The sequence below is a fragment of the Entelurus aequoreus genome, linkage group LG20 (assembly GCF_033978785.1).
Source record: "Entelurus aequoreus isolate RoL-2023_Sb linkage group LG20, RoL_Eaeq_v1.1, whole genome shotgun sequence".
NCBI classification, from domain to species: Eukaryota; Metazoa; Chordata; class Actinopteri; order Syngnathiformes; family Syngnathidae; genus Entelurus; species Entelurus aequoreus.
The window spans coordinates 14,875,059-14,899,480 of NC_084750.1; the positions used below are offsets into that span (position 1 = coordinate 14,875,059).

General features: G+C 37.0%; 1 protein-coding gene across 3 annotated transcripts in view; it reads right to left on the bottom strand.

The window, feature by feature from the left end:
* The window catches only part of LOC133635942 (sorting nexin-13-like), a 97,539-nt gene extending 81,969 nt beyond the window's left edge, over positions 1–15,570 (bottom strand). For 2 of the 3 annotated variants that reach the window (XM_062029422.1, XM_062029420.1), the window contains exon 1: positions 15,097–15,304. In XM_062029422.1, coding sequence (XP_061885406.1) covers positions 15,097–15,129 — 33 coding nt within the window. In that variant the 5' untranslated portion in view covers positions 15,130–15,304. Of the gene's footprint in view, positions 1–15,096; positions 15,305–15,411 lie in introns of those variants that run through there. The other variant, XM_062029421.1, reaches the window with a different exon arrangement.
* Between the last annotated feature and the right edge of the window lie 8,852 nt (positions 15,571–24,422).

The window sequence follows — 24,422 nt, forward strand, 5'->3', positions numbered from 1 at the left end:
ACAAATCTTTCATCCTCGCTCAAATTAATGGGGAAATTGTCGCTTTCTCGGTCCGAATCTCTCTCACTTCATGCGGCCATCATTGTAAACAATAGGGAACTTTGCGTATATGTTCAACTGACTACGTCACGCTACTTCCGGTAGGTGCAAGCCTTTTTTTATCAGATACCAAAAGTTGCAATCTTTATCGTCGTTGTTCTATACTAAATCCTTTCAGCAAAAATATGGCAATATCGCGAAATGATCAAGTATGACACATAGAATAGATCTGCTATCCCCGTTTAAATAAAAAAAAATCATTTCAGTAGGCCTTTAAGGCCCAAGCTGTTTGTTTACATGCTTTTTTTTTTCATTTCTCTTTGCTATTTGGACTTATTGGACCCTAATTAGAATAAAAACTAAGAGTCATCTTTTGATATGATGTACTTAGTCCATAAGTACACTAATGTGTACTTCCTGTTTAGTGACATGTTAATTCTTATTAATACACATTTTTCCCCCCAAATTCCATTGTATGTTATACTCTTCTGACACCACCAGATGGCAGTATAAGTGTCCACATAAGCAGCCATAAGACCCCAATTCAGTAGTGTACACAATTTTGGAAATAAGAGCTAAAAGGTGCTGTCCACGCATGTGGCCACTAAGCCTTTATGCGCATTTTGTATGAAAATAGACCTGAATAGACCCGCTCAACGGCAGTGCGCCTTTTAATCCGGTGCGCCCTATGGTCCGAAAAATACGGTAGTTTCACTTTGTAAATCTAATCGCTGGAATAAATCAACCTTTGGATGATATTCTAACTTTTGGAGTTCTACCTGGACTTTGTGATGTTTGCCCGGTGGCCACCATCGTTGTGGCAGGGCTTACCATTCCGTTACTGTGGCGCTTTGGGCATGTGCAATAACATTGCATACGTATCAGTGCACATCATGCGTTGAAAACAAAGTGGGTCAAACATAAAGGGACCATTAAAAATCCACACAAGATAACAGATGGCTTCTTATCTAATATAAATTGCATGATGGAATCTCTAGGTCAGAAAACGACTCCCTTTGTAAGAACATGGAAGTCCAACGTTTGTCGCTTTTGTGTGATCTAAAATGGTAAGAGATGACTGCTACAAAGAGAAGCAGTTCAACCCTGACGCACACTTAAGAGAATCTCATGGATGGCTGCAGCCCGGATCAGTGTGGTCATTAGTTGGCATGTGAGCTTCGGACCATTACAAGTGACCGACGGTTAATGCTGCAGGGATGACCGGTCATGCCTAATACATCCGGAACAGCATTATGCAAAGAGTTGAAGCCAAGAGCGGGAATATTGTCAGGTTGCATTCACATTTGTGGATGACTCACTCGCTCCCACATCAAACCTGCCAATACTGGGCATTCACACAGATCACAAGCAAGAGCTGTGAACGGACCCGGGACATATTGAGAAGTGATGACTCAGACCGTATCTGAATGTAGTCTGGGTCACATTCCCAGCCTAAGCAGGGTGAAGGGGGGTCTTTGCTCTCATTCCTGTGTCATATATCACACAGCGGCTGGCAATTTCAGGAAACCTTTATCACAGGACGCAGTGCAGGAAAAATTAAAAAAATCTCTGCATTTGTGTCGTTAGAGAGAACCCTGGTTCGTGCGACGTTGTCACAAACTGCACAAGGCACAATGGAAGTTTATCGCCATCTGATCTATAAAATTACTTGCAATTTGCAGATTATGAATGCAACAAAAGGAGCAAAGGCCGGCTCACATTGACTTGGAATACAATAACCACATGCAAGTGAGTCATGTTGTGGAAGCACAAACCACTTACAGTATAAAGTACAGGCCAAAAGTTTGGACATACCTTCTCATTTCAATGTGTTTTCTTTATTTCCATGACTATTTACATTGTAGATTGTCACTGAAGGCATCAAAACTATGACACCTGTGAAGTAGGGCTTGTCTCTGTGCGATATAGAAAATGACTATATCGTCACGCAGTTGCTTTTAGCTGCGGGCATTACACTACAGGCTCTTCTCACTCTTTCTTGTCTCTCCTTCTCACAGAGACTTAAAACAAGCGCACCTTCTTACATACGTCACATACGTATACGCCCTCGCGGAGCATAGAGGTAGCGGCATTGGTAACGTCAGCTGTGATGCTAGTGGTGCGGTGCGAGTGGTAATACGAGAGAGAGAGAAAGTGCGAATCTGGTAACAAATGAAGAAAGTAAATTCCCAAGAAAAAAAGCAGGGGGTCCTCAGTGTTTCCCGTAAACTGCCAAGATACCTGTGGCGGTGGGGGCGTGGCTATGGGCGTGGTCACCATGACATCATCAAGTAATTTGCATAATTTACTGCAATGATTTGATTTTCTCTAAAAAGGCTAAAAAAATGTATACTTACTAATTAATCAATCAATCAATCAATCAATCAATCAATGTTTATTTATATAGCCCTAAATCACAAGTGTCTCAAAGGGCTGCACAAGCCACAACTAATAATAATAACAGTTTTGTTTTAAACGTCCATCCATCCATCCATTTTACAATATAATTACAACACTTTATGTACATATTTATATACAGCTTTGAACAATGAGTTATTCACTGAAATATACTTATTAATTGTGGTTCTTACAAAAAATATATCTTATAAAATATAAAAGCTAAACTGTCTCAAAGCTCTGCCCCTTTAATTAGTGCATACTAAATAATTTAACTTTAGCCTACTACTACAACCATATTATTTACCAGCAACATAAAGTGAAACAGAGGCAGAGGTGTCCTGTCACAGTCAGTAACAAATAAACAGAAAACAGTAGTGGTGGTAGATAGACACAGAGCTTCATCAAACATCTGATCCACTGAACAAAGAGCTCCAAAAATCTTGAACTTTAGACTGCCATCAGTTTTACTCCCTACACTTAACCATGTGTTTCCTACTGCCTGCAGACTTTGCACCCTTTGTTATATACACATGTTGTGTTTCTAATATAAATACATTTAATAAAGTCAAATACAAATAAGGCAACAAGAGAAGTATCCTACACTTCTCTTTTGTAAAATAAATCTGAACAGCCGATATGGGCATCTACATCAACTATATGATTTGCCTGAGAAGCTGGAGAGGACCAAAAAAATAAAAAATAAAAAAAATATTTTTTTTAAATTTGTTTTTATTTGTGGCGGACGTAATTCTTCCGTGGCGGGCCACCACAAATAAATGAATGTGTGGGAAACCCTGGTCCATTGTCTGGCGGTGGTTTGGCTTCAAGCGGGAATATGTCGAACAGACAACCGTAATTTGTCAAGTGTGGGGCAAAAGCGTTGCTACAAAAAGCAGCATTACCGCTAATTTGTAGCATCACTTGAAAAGTCACCCGCTAGAGAATGAGGAGGGCTTGAAACTCCGCATGTCAACATCTCCGTTCGGTGCCACACCAACAAAATGCCGAAGCAACCATTTCCACACCAACACCGTATGAAAAAAATAGTCAACAACAGAAGGAGATAACGTCCGCAGGAACCTACCACATAGCGAAGGACATACACTATTTGATTTCCTATTATGCAGCTCATTTTTATTTGACAGTTATTGAAATATTTTGTGTGACATCATGCACAAAAGTGCACTTTATTTGTTTTAAACTATTGTAGTGGCGTTCTGTACAAAAAGTGCACTTTAATTTAGTGTTGTTTGGATATGTCATCTTAGTGACATCATGCACACAAGTGCACTAATAGCTTGTTTTAAAATGTCTGACAATCTTGCACTTTCTGTTTTGGAAATGACATGAATGTTTGTGCCACTGCTTAATAACTGTTTAATAAATACACTTTTGCTAAATTGACTTAGTTGTGATTTCCCTCTCTGCATGAAAGTTTAAAATGAGCATATATTAATGCAGTATGAAGAAGAATGTTTTAATGTAGACACATAGAATCATCATACTGCTGTGATTATATGCATCAAGTGTTCATTCAAGGCTAAGGCAAAATATCCGCATATATATCGTGTATCGTGACATGGCCTAAAAATATTGAGATATTAATAAAAGGCCATATCGCCCAGCCCTAAAATACAGCAACAGCACCCGTAACTGAGACTGCGCCCTATGGTCGGGAAAATACGGTGCATAACTCCACATGTGTTCATTCATTGTTTTGAAGTGACAATCTACAATGTAAATAGTCATGAAAATAAAGAAAACGTGTGTCCAAACTTTTGGCCTGTACTGTATGTCTCTGTAATTCCTTTGCAAACAAACTGTGATTATCCATCCATCCATCCATTTCCTACCGCTTGTCCCATTCGGGGTCGCGGGGTGCTGGAGCCTATCTCAGCTGCATTCAGGCGGTAGGCGGGATACACCCTGGACAAGTCGCCACCTCATCACAAGGCCAACACAGATAGACAACATTCACATTTACACACTAGGGACCATTTAGTGTTACCAATCAACCTATCCCCAGGTGCATGACTTTGGAGGTGGGAGGAAGCCGGAGTACCCGGAGGGAACCCACGCAGTCACGGGGAGAACATGCAAACTCCACACAGAAAGATCCCGAGCGCAGGATCAAACCCAGGACGTTCGTATTGTGATATTATGTTATATTATGTTATATAGGCAGCACTGAGGAAGAGGGTTTAGTGCGTATGCCTCACAATACGAACTGTGATTATATTAGGGCTGCAACTAACGATTAATTAGATCATCGATTAATCTGTCGATTATTACTTTGATTCATCGATTAATAATCGGATAAAAGAGACAAACTACATTTCTATCCTTTCCAGTATTTTATTGAAAAAAAAACAGCATACTGGCACCATACTTATTTTGATTATTGTTTCTCAGCTGTTTGTACATGTTGCAGTTTATAAATAAAGGTTTTTTTTTTGGTTTTTTTTTTAAATATATATATTTAAAAAAATAAAAAAAAGCCTCTGCGCATGCGCATAGCATAGATCCAACGAATCGATGACTAAATTAATCGGCAACTATTTTTATAATCGATTAGTTGTTGCAGCCATAGATTATATCCATCCATTTTCTATCGCTTGTCCCTATGACAAGGATATTCCACTACAGTGGAACTTCGATTTACGAACCTCTGTGTATGCAAAGTTTTCGATGTACGAACTTTTCGATCAAGCCAAATATGCCTCTGTGACATTGTCCACACAGCTTAGCCTTCCACTTCACAGGGTCACATATCAACACTCCAGCATGAGTGCCTTTTCTTGGGGTTTTTTTTGCCTTTTGACAAGTTTTGTCCATTTTGTTAACTTAATAAGAGTTCCAAAACCTCCTGGAAAGCAGGAGAGGACTGCCGTGGAGACTATTTGTACATCCATGGCACTCACAAGCATGACCACAGCACAGCAGAGTAAGTAATCACATCAAGATTTAATTGTGAAACCGGTCCTTTCGGGGAAAGAATGCCACACTAGAATTATATCACAGCAGAGGAAAAGACACTATCTCTTCTGTCATTGCAGAGTGGCCCGTCACTCTTCCAAAGCACAAACATGCAGATGTCCCCCTCCCTTCGCTCCCATAATTGTTGCAATATGGTTGTTGAAGTTAAGGATTTTTGTGATTGTTTGTGAGGACACCATAGTGACTTCTGTGTTTGTGCATATGTTGGCGGAGCAGAGCAAACAGCAGCTGGTTGTTGTTGTTGTTTTGACTTCTTATGACACAGAACGTTGATCCATTATCTCCTTGTTACGTTTGTTTGATATACAGTACTGTATATCACTTAATAGTGTGTTTAAAGTGTACAAATCTTCACTAAAATATGGACTTTTATCAATGTTGGAAACTATTATTTATATTTACATTGTTTCTTATGTGAACTCTGATTCACTATAAAAACGTATCTATTTACGAACCATCTTCAAAAACCAATTAAGTTCGTAAATCGAGGTTCCACTGTAAATTATTTTGGGGGCCACATATCCAGAAAGCCAAGGACCGGGGGGCCGGACGTCTCCCTTTACTATTACCGTATATTTCGGACTATAAGGCGCACTTAAAATCCTTTAATTTTCTCTAAAATCGACAGTGCATCTAATGTACGGATTAATTTTGGTTGTGCTTACCGATCTAGAAGCAATAATGTAATAATAATGTAATGATAAGTAGATGGCAGTCACACATAAGAGATACTTGTGGATTGCAAAACATTTTTGCCCAAAACGTTGATGTTTCACTGAGAATAGAGAACATTAATTTTGGTCTATTTATTTTGTCAGATTTACAGGAGCTGTTTTAAGGACCTTTCGCACAAATGTGAGTCTCTCTCTCTCACAAGATTTTTTAACTCAACTGGCAAGTCACCAATTGAAGTATAATTAAATAAGTTGAACACATTTGATTTGATTTGATATATTTTTATTTCAAATATGCAAAAAAACAAGAGCAAGCCTGATCCAATACAGTGCTATAGCCTTAACAGCCATTATAACAAAATGAAAACAATGGAGAATAAAAAACGGGAAAAAATAAACAAAATGAGCAATGGACTTTCTTTTTTTTTTCTTTACATATTTGAAAAGGAGTGAGAAGAAGTTTACACTTATTTAATCCCACCCCTTTTCTTTAAATCATAAATTACTCTGAGCTACAACTACCTGTTCACTCTATGTACAAACTTAATGAACTTGTATATACATAAATTATAAATATATACATACATAAGCACACTACACACATACATAGCCACACCATTACCACTAGTGGTCATGGAAATGGCTGCATCTGAAGTAAACAAGCTACAGCAACATCTTAGTTACATAAATCCCATTGCAAAAAACAACTGCCAAAAAGGAGAAGACTGAAAGAAGTGCCTTGAGGAACGCCTCGATTATGTAAACCGCAAGTTTGGACACCAGTGTTCTATGTTTGCTAGTAAGGTTAAAATGTCAATGCGAGGCCGGTATGGTGTCAATATTTTGGTACATAATATGAATTTCAAAAAAAGGAAAAAAGATTTGGTGAGGATAAAAAATATAGGTGTAATCAAAGTAGTATCGACTAGATACGTTATGGTACTTGGTATCATTACAGTGGATGTCAGGTGTAGATCCACCCATGGCGTTTGTTTACATTGTGACGCCGGTGAGCTATTGTATCCTCCTACGGTGTGTAGTGACGCATGTTTAGCTATTCCTCGTCCTGCAGGGATGATACTTGTAAGAAACTTACTTCATTTGTCGCCATGGAGACGAGGATTAGTGATTTAGAAGTAGCTAAAACACTGCAGACTGCGGATGGATGTTCGCCGCTAACTAGATAGCCACGATGAAGGCTGTATGTCGCACGTTTGCACCAAGAAAAATTCCTAGTTTGTGAACCCGTTCTCAAACAATGGCAATAAAACTATTCTGATTCTGATGTCTTAAAGCACCTCTTCCTGAGGGCGTATCAGTGTTATAACTTCACCTTTATCTTTACTTTTTAGGCCAAAATGCATCCGTTCTCCCTTTTCTGTCCACACACTTGCTTGTAAGTACTCTGTGATTGTTCGGTGCCGAACATGCTCCTCTGCTCGTAACACCAGCAATGTCAAAACGTGACGACGCGCCGTCATGCAGAGGAACCGGCACTTTTCAAACTGAGTAAAGTACCGTTTTTGATTCATTAGTACCGCGATACTATACTACCGTATTTTTCCGACTATAAATCGCAGTTTTTTTCATAGTTTGGCCGGAAGTGCGATTTATACTCCGGAGCGACTTATGTGTGAAATTATTAACACATTAGCGTAAAATATCAAATAATATTATTTATCTCATTCACGTAAGAGACTAGACGTATAAGATTTCATGGGATTTAGCGATTAGGAGTGACAGATTGTTTGGTAAACGTATAGCATGTTCTATATGTTATAGTTATTTGAATGACTCTTACCATAATATGTTACGTTAACATACCAGGCACGTTCTCAGTTGGTTATTAATGCCTCATATAACGTACACTTATTCAGCCTGTTGTTCACTATTCTTTATTTATTTTAAATTGCCTTTCAAATGTCTATTCTTGGTGTTGGGTTTTATCAAATACATTTCCCCAAAAAATGCGACTTATACTCCAGTGCGACTTATATATGTTTTTTTCCTTCTTTATTATGCATTTTCGACCGGTGCGACTTATACTCCGGAGCGACTTATAGTCCGAAAAATACGGTCCAATACCAGTGTTTCCCATAAACTGCCAAGATACATGTGGCGGTGGGTGCGTGGCTATGGGCGTGACTATGGGCGTGGTCACAATTACATCATCGAGTAATTTGCATAATGTACTACAATGATATGATTTTCTCTAAAAAGGCTAAAAAAATGTATACTTACTAATTAATAATAACAGTTTTGTTTTAAACGTCCATCCATCCATCCATTTTACAATATAATTACAACACTTTATGTACATATTTATATACAGATTTGAACAATAAGTTATTCACTGAAATATATTTATTAATTGTGGTTCTTACAAAAAATATATTTTATAAAATATAAAAGCTAAAATGTCTCTTAAAGCTCTGCCCCTTTAATTAGTGCATACTAAATAATTTAACTTTAGCCTACTACTACAACCATATTATTTACCAGCAACATAAAGTGAAACAGAGGCAGAGGTGTCCTGCCACAGTCAGTAACAAATAAACAGAAAACAGTAGTGGTCAAATACAAATAAGGCAACAAGAGAAGTATCCTACACTTCTCTTTTGTAAAGTAAATCTGAACAGCCTATATGGGCATCTACATCAACTATATGATTTGCCTGAGAAGCTGGACAGGACAAAAAAAATAAAATATAAAGTTGTTTTTTTTATTTTTATTTGTGGCGGACGTAATTCTTTCGTGGCGGGCCGCCACAAATAAATGAATGTGTGGGAAACACTGGATACCTAGGTGCCTATCCCGGGGCCGTCAGAGGAGTAGCCCTGTTCTATGAGGAATCAGAGTATAGTTGGCAAACGAAATACTTCAACAGACGGAAGTAGACTGATGTGTCCGAGGTGACATGCAGACCGAGTGTAAAATGGACAGTTAAGAGACTGACAACATCAACGAGCAAGCGATTGTAAAAATTGCCGTCCATCGACTAACAGCAATGCCCGTTCTCTTAAGCAAACATATGCTACTTACTAAGCAGCAACACTAAATGGGTGATCAGGGATTGGCTGTATTGATTGTTGTTTAAAACATGTTTGCTGACAGTATCCCCAGGTAAACACATAAAAGCCGGTAGATCCACAGTGCTGAAGCGTAAGAGGGACGCAAAGGCCCGATGATCAGCTGTGATGAAACCTCATGTTTGAAAAGGCATATTAACAGCTGTCTCGAATGACAGGCTTGTGGGTTGAGATGATAGTCAATCAATACAAAATGTGCTCAAAACTGGTCCGCTTGAGCGTAAAACCAAAAAAAAATCAGTGTGCCCAGTCACGTTGTCTACCGTAATTACAAAGTATCGAGCACGCAGCCTCTCTTGAGGAAATCCTTTCACATAAACAGCACAGAGTGGTGGCAGACAGAGGCAGTAGACAGGAGACACCTCTAAAGATGCTACAGAGTTCCTGCTCATTTTTCTCAAATGATTTGGGAAAAGTCTCCCAAGCACAGGCCCAAAAGTCACTGAAGAGGATTATTTGTACAAAAAATTGTGCACCAATGAATGGCAACTAAAGTCTTGTTCCTATAGCTAAATAAGTACTTCAAACTAATAGCCAGTAGGGCTGCAAAACATATCGAAATACTCAAAATGTTTTAAAATAATTTTACTTAATCTGCATGATAAACGTTGCCATTTTAGTCAAAGAGCTAAACTGCACTGTTCGCATGACGGCCGACAATTCTCAATCTCCTAGTACCCCAGCAATATCATTCAACAAGTTTGAAGGAGAAGCATCACATGCATAAATGTATTGTGGAATGAGCGAGTGAGCCATTATTTTTGACATAATGGATTGTTCCCAGTCTTTCTCGTTGTTTCCATTTAAATCTCCCGTCAAGTGTTCTTCCAGGAACTTTCCACAAAAGGCAGAGAAACCATTGGGAGTTCCTTTAAAAGCAGACACTTAAGAGTAGGGCAACTCAAAAACATTTTTATTTATTCAGATTCTAAATAGATTCATAAATTTGGAGAATCAATTTAAAAAATTATATATTTTTTGGCAAATATTTTATTTTTTGAATCGGAATGCTTACATTTACTTACATCTCCTCGTCCTTTTTTTTGGATAGATAATAAAAAATATTTAAAAAAGATTGATATTGCCTGATATAAAACACTTAGCTATAGCAAACAGCCCTAAATATTAGGCTATTTTTTAAGTTAATTTAAATAATGCAAGCTTCGATTAATCCAAATTCCAAAAGTAGGAATAACTTGATTTAAAAAATATTCTAGTATTTTCACAATGTGCCGCAGGCCAGTAATACATTAGCAGTAGGCCACTGTATACATTACAAATTGTCCAAGGAAAATGCATATATTTACTGTGTATGAAAATTCATTTATGCAGGGAAATATTCTATATTTTTATTCATGGCCCTCGGCCTATTTTCATATTGTACTCTCGGCAACTTGTATGAATAAATAAACACAATAAACAACAAAATGGGGGAAAATAGAGCAAAGAGATACAATGCAAAGAGAAACTTACAGGATGTTGATACTAATTAAAAAGCAGGGGTGTCAAACTCGTTTTGAGGGCGGTCCACATGCCAGTTATGGCTGCCATCAGAGGGTCGCTTCTAACAGCCAATAATAGATGAATTTGCCTCTGCATTTGATGGTCATTTATATTTTTTGCGTACACTGTGAAAAAACAATCTGTGGATTTTACAGTAGAAAACTGGCAACTGAGTCATCAGAATTTTACTGTAAAATATACAGTGTTTTTTTTAAACAACATATTACAGTAAATGGAAAAACAACATCACTGATTTGTACGGAAAAAGCTGCCAGCTTAGTCGTCAGAATTTTACTGTAAACTTTTTGTGGCTTATACAAAATATGATTGTAAAAACAGTAAGACTGTTTTCTAAAAATTCTGACAACTGAGCTACCAGTTTTTACCGTAAAAATGTAGTCCAGTTTTCCCCACTTACAGTAACACACCTTAAAAACAAAAATCATAGATTTCACGGTAAAAAAACTGGTAGGTTAGTCGACCGAATTTTACCGTAAAAAAAACAGTTGTAGTTTTTTCAATGTACAGTATTATTCTGCACAAAAAAACGTAAATTTGACCATAAATTATATTGTCATTGTTACAGTGTACAACTGATGTATAACTTCCTTTAAATAGTAAATGGGTTATACTTGTATAGCGCTTTTCTACCTTCAAGGTACTCAAAGCGCTTTGACACCATTTCCACATTCACACATTCACACACACACACACACTGATGGCCGGAGCTGCCATGCAAGGCACTAACCACGACCCATCAGGAGCAAGGGTGAAGTGTCTTGATTCCCGGGCGTAGCCACCGCTGCTGCCCACTGCTACCCTCACCTCCCAGGGGGTGAACAAGGGGATGGGTCAGATGCAGAGGACAAATTTCACCACACCTAGCGTATGTGTGACAATCATTGGTACTTTAATTTAATTAAAATTGTAATTTTACATTGAGCAAACAACCTCAAAGTGTTACAGTGTATTAAAAAAAAAAAAAAAAAAAGATAATAAAAATAAATCCATCCATCCATTTTCTACCGCTTGTCCCGTTCGGGGTCGCGGGGGTGCTGGAGCCTATCTCAGCTGCATTTGGGCGGAAGGCGGGATACACCCTGGACAAGTCGCCCCATCATCACAGGGCCAACACAGATAGACAGACAACATTCACACACTAGGGCCAATTTAGTGTTGCCAATCAACCTATCCCCAGGTGCATGTCTTTGGAGGTGGGAAGAAGCCGGAGTACCCGTAGGGAACCCACGCCGTCACGGGGAGAACATGCAAACGTCGCACAAAAAGATCCCGAGCGCAGGATCGAACCCAGGACTACTCAGGACCTTCGTATTGTGAGGAACATGCACTAACCCCTGTACCACCGTGCTGCCCATAAAAATAAATACAAATAAAAACTAGAACTAGCACGCATGTATCTAAAAAAAGGCTTTTTTAAAAAGAAGGGTTTTTAAGCCTTTTTTAAAAGCATCCACAGTCTGTGGTGCCCTCAGGTGGTCAGGGAGAGCGTTCCACAAACTGGGAGCGGCGGAGCAGAAAGCCCGGTCTCCCATTGTTCGTAGCTTTGTCCTCTGAGGTTGGAGGAGGTTAGCCTGTCCGGAACGGAGTAGGTCCATACTTGCCAACCCTCCCGATTTTTCCGGGAGACTCCCGAATTTCAGTGCCCCTCCCGGGGCAACCATTCTCCCGGACAACAATATTGAGGGAGTGCCATCACGGCACTGCCTTTAGCGTCCGCTTTTTCTCCATACAAACAGCGTGCCGGCCCAGTCACATGTAGTATGCTGCCTCTACACACACACGTAAGTGACTGCAAGACATACTTGGTCAACAGTCGTACAGGTCACACTATGGGTGGCCGTATAAACAACTTTAACACTGTTACAAATATGCGCCACACTGTGAACCCACACCAAACAAGAATGACAAACACATTTCGGGAGAACATCCGCACCGTGACACAACATAAACACAACAGAACAAATACCCAGAATCCCTTGCAGCCCTAACTCTTCCGGGCTACAATATACACCCCGCTATCACCAAACCCCGCCCCCCCCCCAACCCTTCCCCCTCACACCTCAACACCACCCTCCCCCCCACCCCTATCTCCTGAATTCGGAGGTCTCAAGGTTGGCAAGTATGAGTAGGTCAGACCACTGAGTATTATTATTTATCCCGCGGGCTGGATAAATCCTGTTCGCGGGCCTGAGCCGTACAAAATTTCTCTACAGAATCTCCTCTCTGGTCAATAAAAGCACCTTGAAGATTCTAGCGGGAACTCTCGTTCAACCCTTTTTCGACTACGCATGCACCTCCCGGTACCCCAGCACCTCCAAAACCCTCAAATCTAGACTCCAAACATCCCAGAACAAGCTAGTCAGATTACTTCTAGACCTCCACCCCAGATCACACCTCACTCCAACCCACTTCTACAAAGTGGGTTGGAGTGGAGGAGGACAGAGTAAAACAACTTGCACTGAGCCTAGTGTATAAAATCCGCTACACCTCCCTGATACCGAAGTACATGTCAAACTACTTCCTTAACGTAAGAAGGACAGCTCCAGACTGGAGAAACTGATCAGGCGGGCCGGTTCTACGATCGGAATAAAACTGGACTCACTGGTGACGGTGGCAGAGAAGAGGACTGTGGAAAAACTAGTGAGCATCCTGGATGATGCCAGTCACCCTCTGCATACCGTTATCAGTAGCCAGAGGAGCATATATGTAATATTTTTCTATTTTGTCTCCATTTATACCCCCATTATTTACTTTTTACTTTTTACAATTTTGTACACTGCTGCTGGAATTTAAATTTTCCTGAGGGAACTCTCCTGAAGGAATCAATAAAGTACTATCTATCTATCTATCTAAATGACCGCCATAACCACAACACCAGGGGGAGCTCCACTAACCACGTTAAACCCAGATTCTGATCTAACAAAAGGTCGTAACTCATTCTCCTTCTATGCCACATCAATGTGGAATGCACTCCCAACAGGTGTAAAAGAAAGAGCATCTCTATCCTCCTTCAAAACCGCACTAAGACAACACCTCCAGGCAACCTCAACCCTAGACTAACACCCTCCCCCTTCCACATCCCACCTCCCCGGATTGTAAATAACCAAATGTAAATAATCAAATGTATATACTTGTTCTTATGCTTTCTGAACTCACTATGTTCACTGCTCGCTGTACATATCTTACCAAGTCAGACCTACACTGTTACAATGTCCATTTCTCTGACGATGCAATTGTTGATGACTGAAGTGCTGATATCAACCAAACCCTCCTCATCCCACCCCCCGGATTGTAAATATTGTCAATAATTCAATGTATATACTCTGATGATTAACTTGTGTGATGACTGTATTATGATGATAGTATATATTTGTACCATGAATTGATTAACGTGGACCCCGACTTAACCCTGTAACACCCCTTGTTGTAAAATTACAACGTTACCTTTAACCATCCTAAAAAACAATCCGTTATATCTTATTTTATTTTTTTATCACATTTACATAGTCATTGGGTCCTATTGTTCAGTCTCACATTTGTTTATAAGTCACGCCTTCTGGCCATGAACTCACACAACCTCTCAAGGTTTCCTTCGAACAACATCGATTTGTTTAATTGGACTGGATTCATCAGATTCAAGTAAGTAAAATGTATTGTATATATTTTTTGGTTGTTATTACAATGTCTAGAACATGTACATATGTAGTTATTGTGGAACAGATGCATCCACTTTCATTTAGAGCTTGTTATATAATTGTTGCAATTATACGACACTGGGTGAATGTGGTAGTCAAAATGCTGGCTTGTTGCAGTGGGCTCAAGCAGGTTGTATTGTAAATTAACCCTTAGTTGTTCAGACAATGTGAGTACAAATACAGAAATGCTGCCCCCATCAAAAAGCCCAATGTTGCAATATTACAACCTTTCTCTAAAAACATACATAAAAAATTTTTAACTATTCAATTTCTGCATCAAATGCCTCCTACAACAACATCTAAAATATCTTTTTTTTTTTTTAGGTTTTTCTATATTTGGGTCTTACAGGGTTAAACAAGTTGAAAAACTTATTGGGGTGTTACCATTTAGTGGTCAATTGTACGGAATATGTACTGTACTGTGCAATCTACTAATACAAGTTCCAATCAATCAATCAATACGTTTGACACCCCTGGACTACACCTTATAATCACATCCTCAAGCTTGAGTTCTGCCACTTGTTTGACTGGCCGGCAAGTTGCTAGCCATTACAAAACATGCACGCCGACAGCTTTGTGGCAACTTAAAAAGTGAAAAGGAAGACATTTCAGAGTGCGGTTATTAAGGGCGTGTGGTCGGTGCTGCTCGCCGCCCAAACAAGACGAGAGCCCGCTCACCTGCTGGGAAGTGCGACGGTGGAAGTCACTCATTATCCGAACATGACTTTATTCTGCGGCCAGCTAACTGCAGCGCCAATATATCCCAAGATCATGGTATTAGCGGTGTAATCCCGGGTGCTGGGCCACTTATAGCGTCCTGGCAACACCGTGACTGAGCGGCGTCCTTCCGCTGCCATGACAGGCGCTATGCGCTATGTGCTATGTGCTATGTGCTAGGTGCTGTGTTTACCTGCGCGGCTAACGCCTAGCTAGCACTTAGCACACACACAAGCCCGGACAAAAAGTCTCCAGCACACGTCGGTCGTCGCTTACCTCGGCGAACATCGTTCCGAAGGCCCCCCGGTCAACCCCGCCGCATGGTACCGGGCGAACGGGTGTGCTTCCCTGGCGGTTTTAAAAGCGGCGGTATATCCAATCTCCGTAGCTGCTATCGAGCGTCGCCATGTTGGCGAGGTTTACGTCTCCAGAGCCCCGTTAGTGGACCGCGCCACCTGATTGGTGGAGACGTGATGACGTAGAGACACACACGTGACTGACTGACTGACATGCAGAAATGTGTTGTTTTTTAACTGTATACTATACTGTACTATGTCTCTATGTTCATTTCAACTTTTTATCCCACAATTAGGGCTTTTATCTCATAATTTGGACTTCCTTAACTCATAATATCGACTTTGTAGAATAAAATGGAATAGAGTTTTATTGTCATTATTACAGTGAACAGGTTAAAAAAACAACGAAATTGGAGCAGATCCCCTAAGGTGCATACACAATATAGTAATATAAATAGTAAAAAAGATTTTAAAAAAGAAGATATATATATATATATATATATATATATATATATATATATATATATATATATATATATATATATATATATATATACTACCGTTCAAAAGTTTGGGGTCACCCAAACAATTTTGTGGAATAGCCTTCATTTCTAAGAACAAGAATAGACTGTCGAGTTTCAGATGAAAGTTCTCTTTTTCTGGCCATTTTGAGCGTTTAATTGACCCCACAGATGTGATGCTCCAGAAACTCAATCTGCTCAAAGGAAGGTCAGTTTTGTAGCTTCTGTAACGAGCTAAACTGTTTTCAGATGTGTGAACATGATTGCACAAGGGTTTTCTAATCATCAATTAGCCTTCTGAGCCAATGAGCAAACACATTGTACCATTAGAACACTGGAGTGATAGTTGCTGGAAATGGGCCTCTATACACCTATGTAGATATTGCACCAAAAAGCAGACATTTACAGCTAGAATAGTCATTTACCACATTAGCAATGTATAGAGTGTATTTCTTTAAAGTTAAGACTAGTTTAAAGTTATCTTCATTGAAAATAAAGACATTTCAATGTGACCCCAAACTTTTGAATGGTAGTATATATATATATATATATATATATATATATATATATATATATATATATATATATATATATATATATATATATATATATATATATATATATACACACACACACATGTATATATATACATATAAACATACATATACATATATACACATATATATATACATATATACATATACACATGGCGTGGCGAAGTTGGTAGAGTGGCCGTGCCAGCAATCGGAGAGTTGCTGGTTACTGGGGTTCAATCCCCACCTTCTACCATCCTAGTCACGTCCGTTGTGTCCTTGGGCAAGACACTTCACCCTTGCTCCTGATGGGTGCTGGTAGCACCTTGCATGGCAGCTCCCTCTATCAGTGTGTGAATGGGTGAATGTGGAAATACTGTCAAAGCGCTTTGAGTACCTTGAAGGTAGAAAAGTGCTATACAAGTATAACCCATTTATCATTTATTTACATATATATATATATATATATATATATATATATATATATATATATATATATATATATATATATATATATATATATATATATATATATATATATATATATACATATATATATATATATATATATATATATATATATATATATATATATATATACACACATATTGATTGGCAACACTAAATTGGCCCTAGTGTGTGAATGTTGTCTGTCTATTTGTGTTGGCCCTGTGATGAGGTGGTGACTTGTCCAGGGTGTACCCCGCCTTCCGCCCGAATTATTATTATTATTAGCCTTTATTTAACCAGTTAAAATCCCATTGAGATCAAAGATCTCTTTTCCAAGGGAGACCTGGCCAAGAGGGCAGCAGCAAGGTTACATTAAAAACAGTAAACAAATACATAAAACAGCTGAGATAGGCTCCAGCGCGACCCTGAAAGGGACAAGCGGTAGAAAATGGATGGATATATATATATATATATATATATATATATATATATATATATATATATATATATATATATATATATATATATATATATATATATATAAAGTGACAGAGGTGTAAGGTGACAGGTTATTGCACATTATTCTGTTTCACAGTCCAGTATTATTGCACTTATCCAGAGGCCATTTGGGATATATTGCACAGTCCAACATTATTGCACATTATAGTCCGAATAATTGTACCTTATAATTATGACTTTTTATCGCATAAATATGACTTATCTCATAATTATGACTTTTAACTCATAATTTTGACTATATTATTTCATAATTTCGACTTTTATTCTACAATTATTACTGTTTATGTCATAATTTCGACTTTTTATTTCATAGCTATGACTTTTTATTTCATAATTTCTGCTTTCTTATCTCATAATTTCTACATTTTATGTCATAATTATGACTTTTTATATCATAGCTTTGACTTTTTTATGTTATATTTTCGACTTTTTATCTAATTATTATGACTTTTCATCTCAACTTTTGACTTCTAAATCACACTTTTGACTATATTATCTCATAATAACTTTTTATCTCATAATATTGACTTTCTTATGTCATGATTATGACTTTCTATCTAGTAACTTTGACTTTCTTATCTTAAAATTATGAATTTTTATCTCATAATTTCAACTCTTTTATCTCTTAATTTCGACTTTATATCTCATAATTTGGACTTTTGTATCATAATTTCCATTTTCTTAACTGGTAATTTCGATTTTTTAAAAATCTCTTAATCATGATAAATTTTTCTCATTATTTCAACATTCTTATCTTATAATTTCAACATTCTTATCTAATGATTTCGACTTTTTAAACCCCAAATTATGACTTTTATCTCATAAATGTGACTTTCCTATCGCATAATTTGGATTTTTTTAAACCCCAAATTATGACTTTTTATCTCATAAATTTAACTTTCCTATCGCATAATTTGGACTTTTTATTTCATAATTTCCACTTTATCTCATTATCAAGACTTACTATTGTTTAGTGGCGGAAATGGGCTTCCTTAATTACAACTGTATCATTCAAATAATCATAATTAGATACTCATTTTTAAAAATGCATAAAAGGAGCGGTATGTAGTTTTTAGCTCTGCATTATACTAAGAGGTGTTTACACAGGTGCGTCACAGCAAATCATTACATTTTCATTTAATTTATCTTATTTCGAACACAACAATTAATTATCATTAAAATAATCTCCATCAGGATAATTTCAAACAAATTAGATAAAATAATAAACAGAACAGAAAAAAGTGTCTGAAAAGAAGCAGGAAGAAGCAAAATCTAAAACATAAATTTATTTCAATAATTATGGGTTAGGGGTAACAATTAGTGCTAAATGAGACAAAATAAATACATACATCTTTAAATAATTACTTAAATGTGTATTTAATTAAATAATTACCACAACTAAATATTAATACAGCTTTAAATAGTAATTAAATAACTAACACAATTAAATAAATATTTAAATAATAACCTCAATTAAATAAATCATTAAATAATGAAATCAATAATTAATTAAATCATGAAATAATTAGATCAATGACTAAATAAATCATTAAGTAATTAAATGTAATTTTACATTGAATTAGTGAGACATTTGATAACACATTTAAGTATTCAATTATAATTATTTATTGACACATTTAAGTTGTTATTTACATATTTAAATAATAACCTCAATTAAATAAATAATTAAATAATTAAATCAATAATTAATTAAATCATGAAAAAATTAGATCAATGACTAAATAAATCATTAAGTAATTAAATGTAATTTTACATTAAATTAGTGACACATTTAAGTTGTTATTTAAGATTAAAAATTTCCCCATTTGGCCCTCCTTAAGCAATGACTTAACTACTTCACAGCACAATAATCAACTTATAAATGTCATTCCTGTTTGGAAGACTGTCGACAAAAAGACAACAGAATGCAATCTTATTACATGTTGGCACCAACCAGGGATAATATTACCTCTTTCAATGAGGCAGCATGCTTGCAGAGCTCTCCATGGGGTTTGGAGGTTTTATGGAGGAAGAACTGAAAGAAAGAAAAACATGTTTGAAAGAACTGAATGATATTACAATGTAATATTGAAGTTTTGACTAGCAATATTTGTATAAAAAGGAATTCCATACATTGAAAAAAATCAATCCGACTTGCTCAAAACATTTTGGATTACTAGTGAACAACATCATCACTGTGATTCAATTGCTTGATTAAAAAATACATAAATAACAAAGAAAAAAAAATATTAAAAAAACAAGTAAATTAAATTTAAAAAATACTGTGATTCAATTGTTTAAATAATAATGATAAAACAAAAACAAATGGAGATAAAAAATAAATAAACATTATCACTGTGTTGCAGTTTACGAGCTTGAGCACTAGAGGTCACTGTCAATCCACCCTGGAATCTACAAAAAGGTCGAATGGTCAAAGAAGAAATATTTCTGGAACGTTTTAAGATAAAATAGTGCATGCAGCAGCTCCAAGCTGTGAAACTGTAAACCCTAAAATGCATGCATAATACGCACTTTTTCACTTTTTTTTATACATATTTTTAATCTCTTACACATCTCATTCCGTTTTTTGACACTGATGACAAACTCCAGTGGTTTTACTGACCCCCACTGTTTGACACATGACTATGTATCATAAACCACTTTTTATTACGGTGTCATTTAATATATATATATATATATATATATATATATATATATATATATATATATATATATATATATATATATATATATATATATATATATATATAGTACAGGCCAAAAGTTTGGACACACCTACTCATTTCAATGCATTTTCTTTGTTTCCATGACTATTTACATTGTAGATTGTCACTGAAGGCATCAAAACTATGACACCTGTGAAGTGAAAACCATTTCAGGCGACGTACCTTAAAGCCCATGGAGAGAATGCCAAGAGTGTGCAAAGCAGTAATCACAGCAAAGGGTGGTGATTTTGAAGAAACTAGAATATAAAACATGTTTTCAGTTACTTCACCTTTTTTTTTGTTAAGTACATAACTCCACATGTGTTCATTCATAGTTTTGATGTGACAATCTACAATGTAAATAGTCATGAAAATAAAGAAAACGCATTGAGTGAGGAGAAGGTGTGTCCAAACTTTTGGCCTGTACTGTGTATATATTGTTTTCTGTTGTAATAGAAAGAGCCTCTTGTAACTTGACATGATTCATTGTTGTATTCATCTGCCAAGTGCAGAAATACATATCATACATTTCTATTCCATAGGATTCATTTCCCTCGAAGGGTTTGTTCCCAGGCCTGGCCCTAACCAATCTGGCGCCTTAGGCAAGATTTTAGGTGGCGCCGCCCCACATCGGCAGTGAAGTGTATATACTCACAAGAAACCGAATAGCTTTGTCTTTGACCTTTTTCTTTACTTAAAGAAAGCAAATTAACATATTATATGAGAATGTTATGTTATGATTATCTTTAACCGAATCAAAGCAGTGCTCAAATTAAAAAACAGCATTCCCTCTCATGTGATATTGCTTAATTAACATTAATGATGTGCACTTTAACAACTAGACTTACAACTATACCTAATATATAAAGGGGTGGAAAAGTGACTATTACCTGCAGGGCAAACATTAGCTAACCAGAAGGCAATAACAATGTAAACAAAAAACACCTGCTTAAAAGATCTAATACAAATGTCCCTGAGGAATGTAAGGTGGGAGTACTGTAATTACCTAACGTTACATTATTATTTTCCATAACAATTTAGCCCCCTCCACAATATTAACCCGACGTTAAAACAGAACTAGCTATTTATTGATTAGCAATTGCCGAATCATGTAACATTAGCTTAATGCTAAAAAGCCAGGTTACTATCACATTCTGTAACAGACAAATAATTTAATGTAGGCTAACGTTACCAACCTGCTACCTCTGTCTTTTTCTCGTATCTCCTCCTCTTTTCTCTTTTTTCTTCCCTGGGCACCTGACAGTTTTGGCCGTTTTGACATCTTGTGTTCCTTTTTTTAATGTGGTGACATCCAAAAAGAGTCATGATTCGGGAAGGGAGGGGGCGCACCGTGCGGGGGGAAGGGGGGCGGGGTGTAATGTTGTAACAAATTATATTTCTATTAGATAGGCTTTACTTTGCATTTTAATTAACGTGGAATTATTTTTTGTATTTAGAAATAATAGTACTAACTTTTTTTTTTCTTTTTTTTTTTCTCCAACATTTGTGGCACTGGCGTGGCGCCCCTTGATGGACGGCGTCCTTAGCATTTGCCTATACGGCCTATGCCACGGGCCGGCCCTGTTTGTTCCACAGGGGTGACGGTATCGCCAAGTAAGTCAATAAGTGACACGGCGGTTTGGCCTGAAGGAGGAAGACCGGTGTGTCAAAGGTGAAAGGCCAGGAGGTGGAATGTGACAAGAGTACAGAATATCCTTTTTAATAATAACAATAACAATAAAAGAGCACAATTTTTTTATTTTAATTGTTCCTATCGTTGATTAATTTAGTCCTATTGCATTTAAAACTTTACATGCAATTAAGTGACGGGTTATGTTGTTTTTAACTCCTTTTCTGTTACTAGAATATCTACAAAAACATATTGATGTACCTTGAAAGGACTTTAGCGTCATTGTCTTCCAGGCCACAGACGTTGAAACTGATTTAGCACTCCCCTACTTATTTATCTTGTATAAAATGGTGTTTTAAATCACACTAAATATCCTAAAGGTACCTTTTCATTGTGCAATACTAATATATTCTAATAATATACGACAAAACACTTGTCTCAAACTGTGTTCACCAAGCATCCCCTCAGAAAACACTTGGCCAACAGCAAAATAGAGTAGCGTAGTAGGTCTAAGCCGGGGTCTGCAACCTGCGGCTCTAGAAATTGTAAATACGGAGCCCCTAAAGGGACATGGGAATTTTTTTTTTTTTAGACATGTATCTCGTGGCCACGAGAAAGTTTCTCGTGGCCATGAGAAACTTAAAAAAAATAAAAAAATAAAAATAATAATAATAATTAACATACATATATTTTTATTTTTATTTTTTATTTTTTATAAAAACTTTCTCGTGGCCACGAGAAAGTTTTTATTAAAAAAAATAAATAAAAAATATTATTATTATTATTTTTTTTTTAAGTTTATTTTTTTAAGATACTTTCTCGTGCGCACGAGATACATGTCTAAAAAAAAAAAAATGTATAAACGTATGTTTATAAAAAAATACGTATATTTTTACGTATGTAAAAAATGTAAATACAAAAATGTATGAAAATAGAAAAAGATGGGGGAAAAATATATTTTAGTTTTAATATGGTTTCGTTAGGAGGACAAACATGACACAAACCTTCCTAATTGTTAGACATCCATCCATCCATCCATTTTCTACCGCTTGTCCCTTTTGGGGCCACTAGGGCTGCTGGAGCCTATCCCACTGTTTATATTAAACATGATTCTCTGATGACAACAATCGGCGAGGGCCGTCTTGTCCTACTAATTTTGGCGGTCCTTGAACTCACCGTAGTTTGTTTACATGTATACCTTTCTTCGCAATGCCAGAGAAAGACATATTCTATGCCACTCCTTCTTCGTCTCATTTTGTCCACCGCACGTTTTATGCTGTGCGTGAATGCACAAAGGTGAGCTTTGTTGATGTTATTGACTTGTGTGGCGTGCTAATCAGTGCATGACTGCGAGCTAATTGATGCTAGCATGCTATTTACTGTATGTACATATTGCATCATTATGCCTCGTTTTTAGGTATATTTGAGTTCATTTAATTTCCTTTACTTATGTCCTCTGTGTATTTAATTTATATTTGCATGTCCCATTGCACTGTATGTAATATTGGCTTTATTTCTGATAGTTTTTTGTGTGTAATTATAGACCCCGGCAAACATAACCCAGGGTGCATAGATTGTTATAAATCCATTCAAAGAAGACAGCCCGCCATTTCCTTTAACTTGGACACACACTTCTATACCTTTGGCCATTAAAAGCCAGTCATTTCCAGGAGTTATCTCACCCCCAAGAAGCCTGCACTTTCCTAATGTTTTCTAATGTTGTAAAACTGGGTAGAATAAATATTACATTTCAACATTTCTGTCAACAAATATTTGTGTTAGCCTGCGACACATAGTCATTTTGATAGTAGGCTAATATAGACACTTAAAGGCCTACTGAAATGATTTTTTTTTATTAAAACGGGGATAGCAGATCCATTCTATGTGTCTTACTTGATCATTTCGCAATATTGCCATATTTTTGCTGAAAGGATTTAGTAGAGAACATCGACGATAAAGTTTCAACTTTTGCTAGCTGATAAAAAAAAAGCCTTGCCTGTACCGGAAGTAGCGTGACGTCACCGGAGGAAAGACTTCTCACAATTCCCCATTGTTTTCAATAGAGCGAGAGAGATTCGGACTGAGAAAGCGACGATTACCCCATTAATTTGAGCGAGGATGAAAGATTCGTGGATGAGGAACGTTAGAGTAAGGACTAGAATGCAGTGCAAGACATATCTTTTTTCGCTCTCTGACCATAACTTAGGTACAAGTTGGCTCATTGGATTCCACACTTTCTCCTTTTTCTATTGTGGATCACGGATTTGTATTTTAAACCACCTCGGATACTATATCCTCTTGAAAATGAGAGTCGAGAACGCGAAATGGACATTCACAGTGACTTTTATCTCCACGACAATACATCGGCGAAACAATTTAGCTACAAGCTAACGTGATAGCATCATGCTTAACTGCATATAGAAACAAAGGAAATAAACCCCTGACTGGAAGGATAGATAGAAAATCAACAATACTATTAAACCATGGGCATGTAAATACACGGTTAATGCTTTCCAGCCTGGCGAAGGTTAACAATGCTGTTGCTAACGACGCCATTGAAGCTAACTTAGCAACCGGACTTTACAGAGCTAAGCTAAAAACATTAGCTCTCC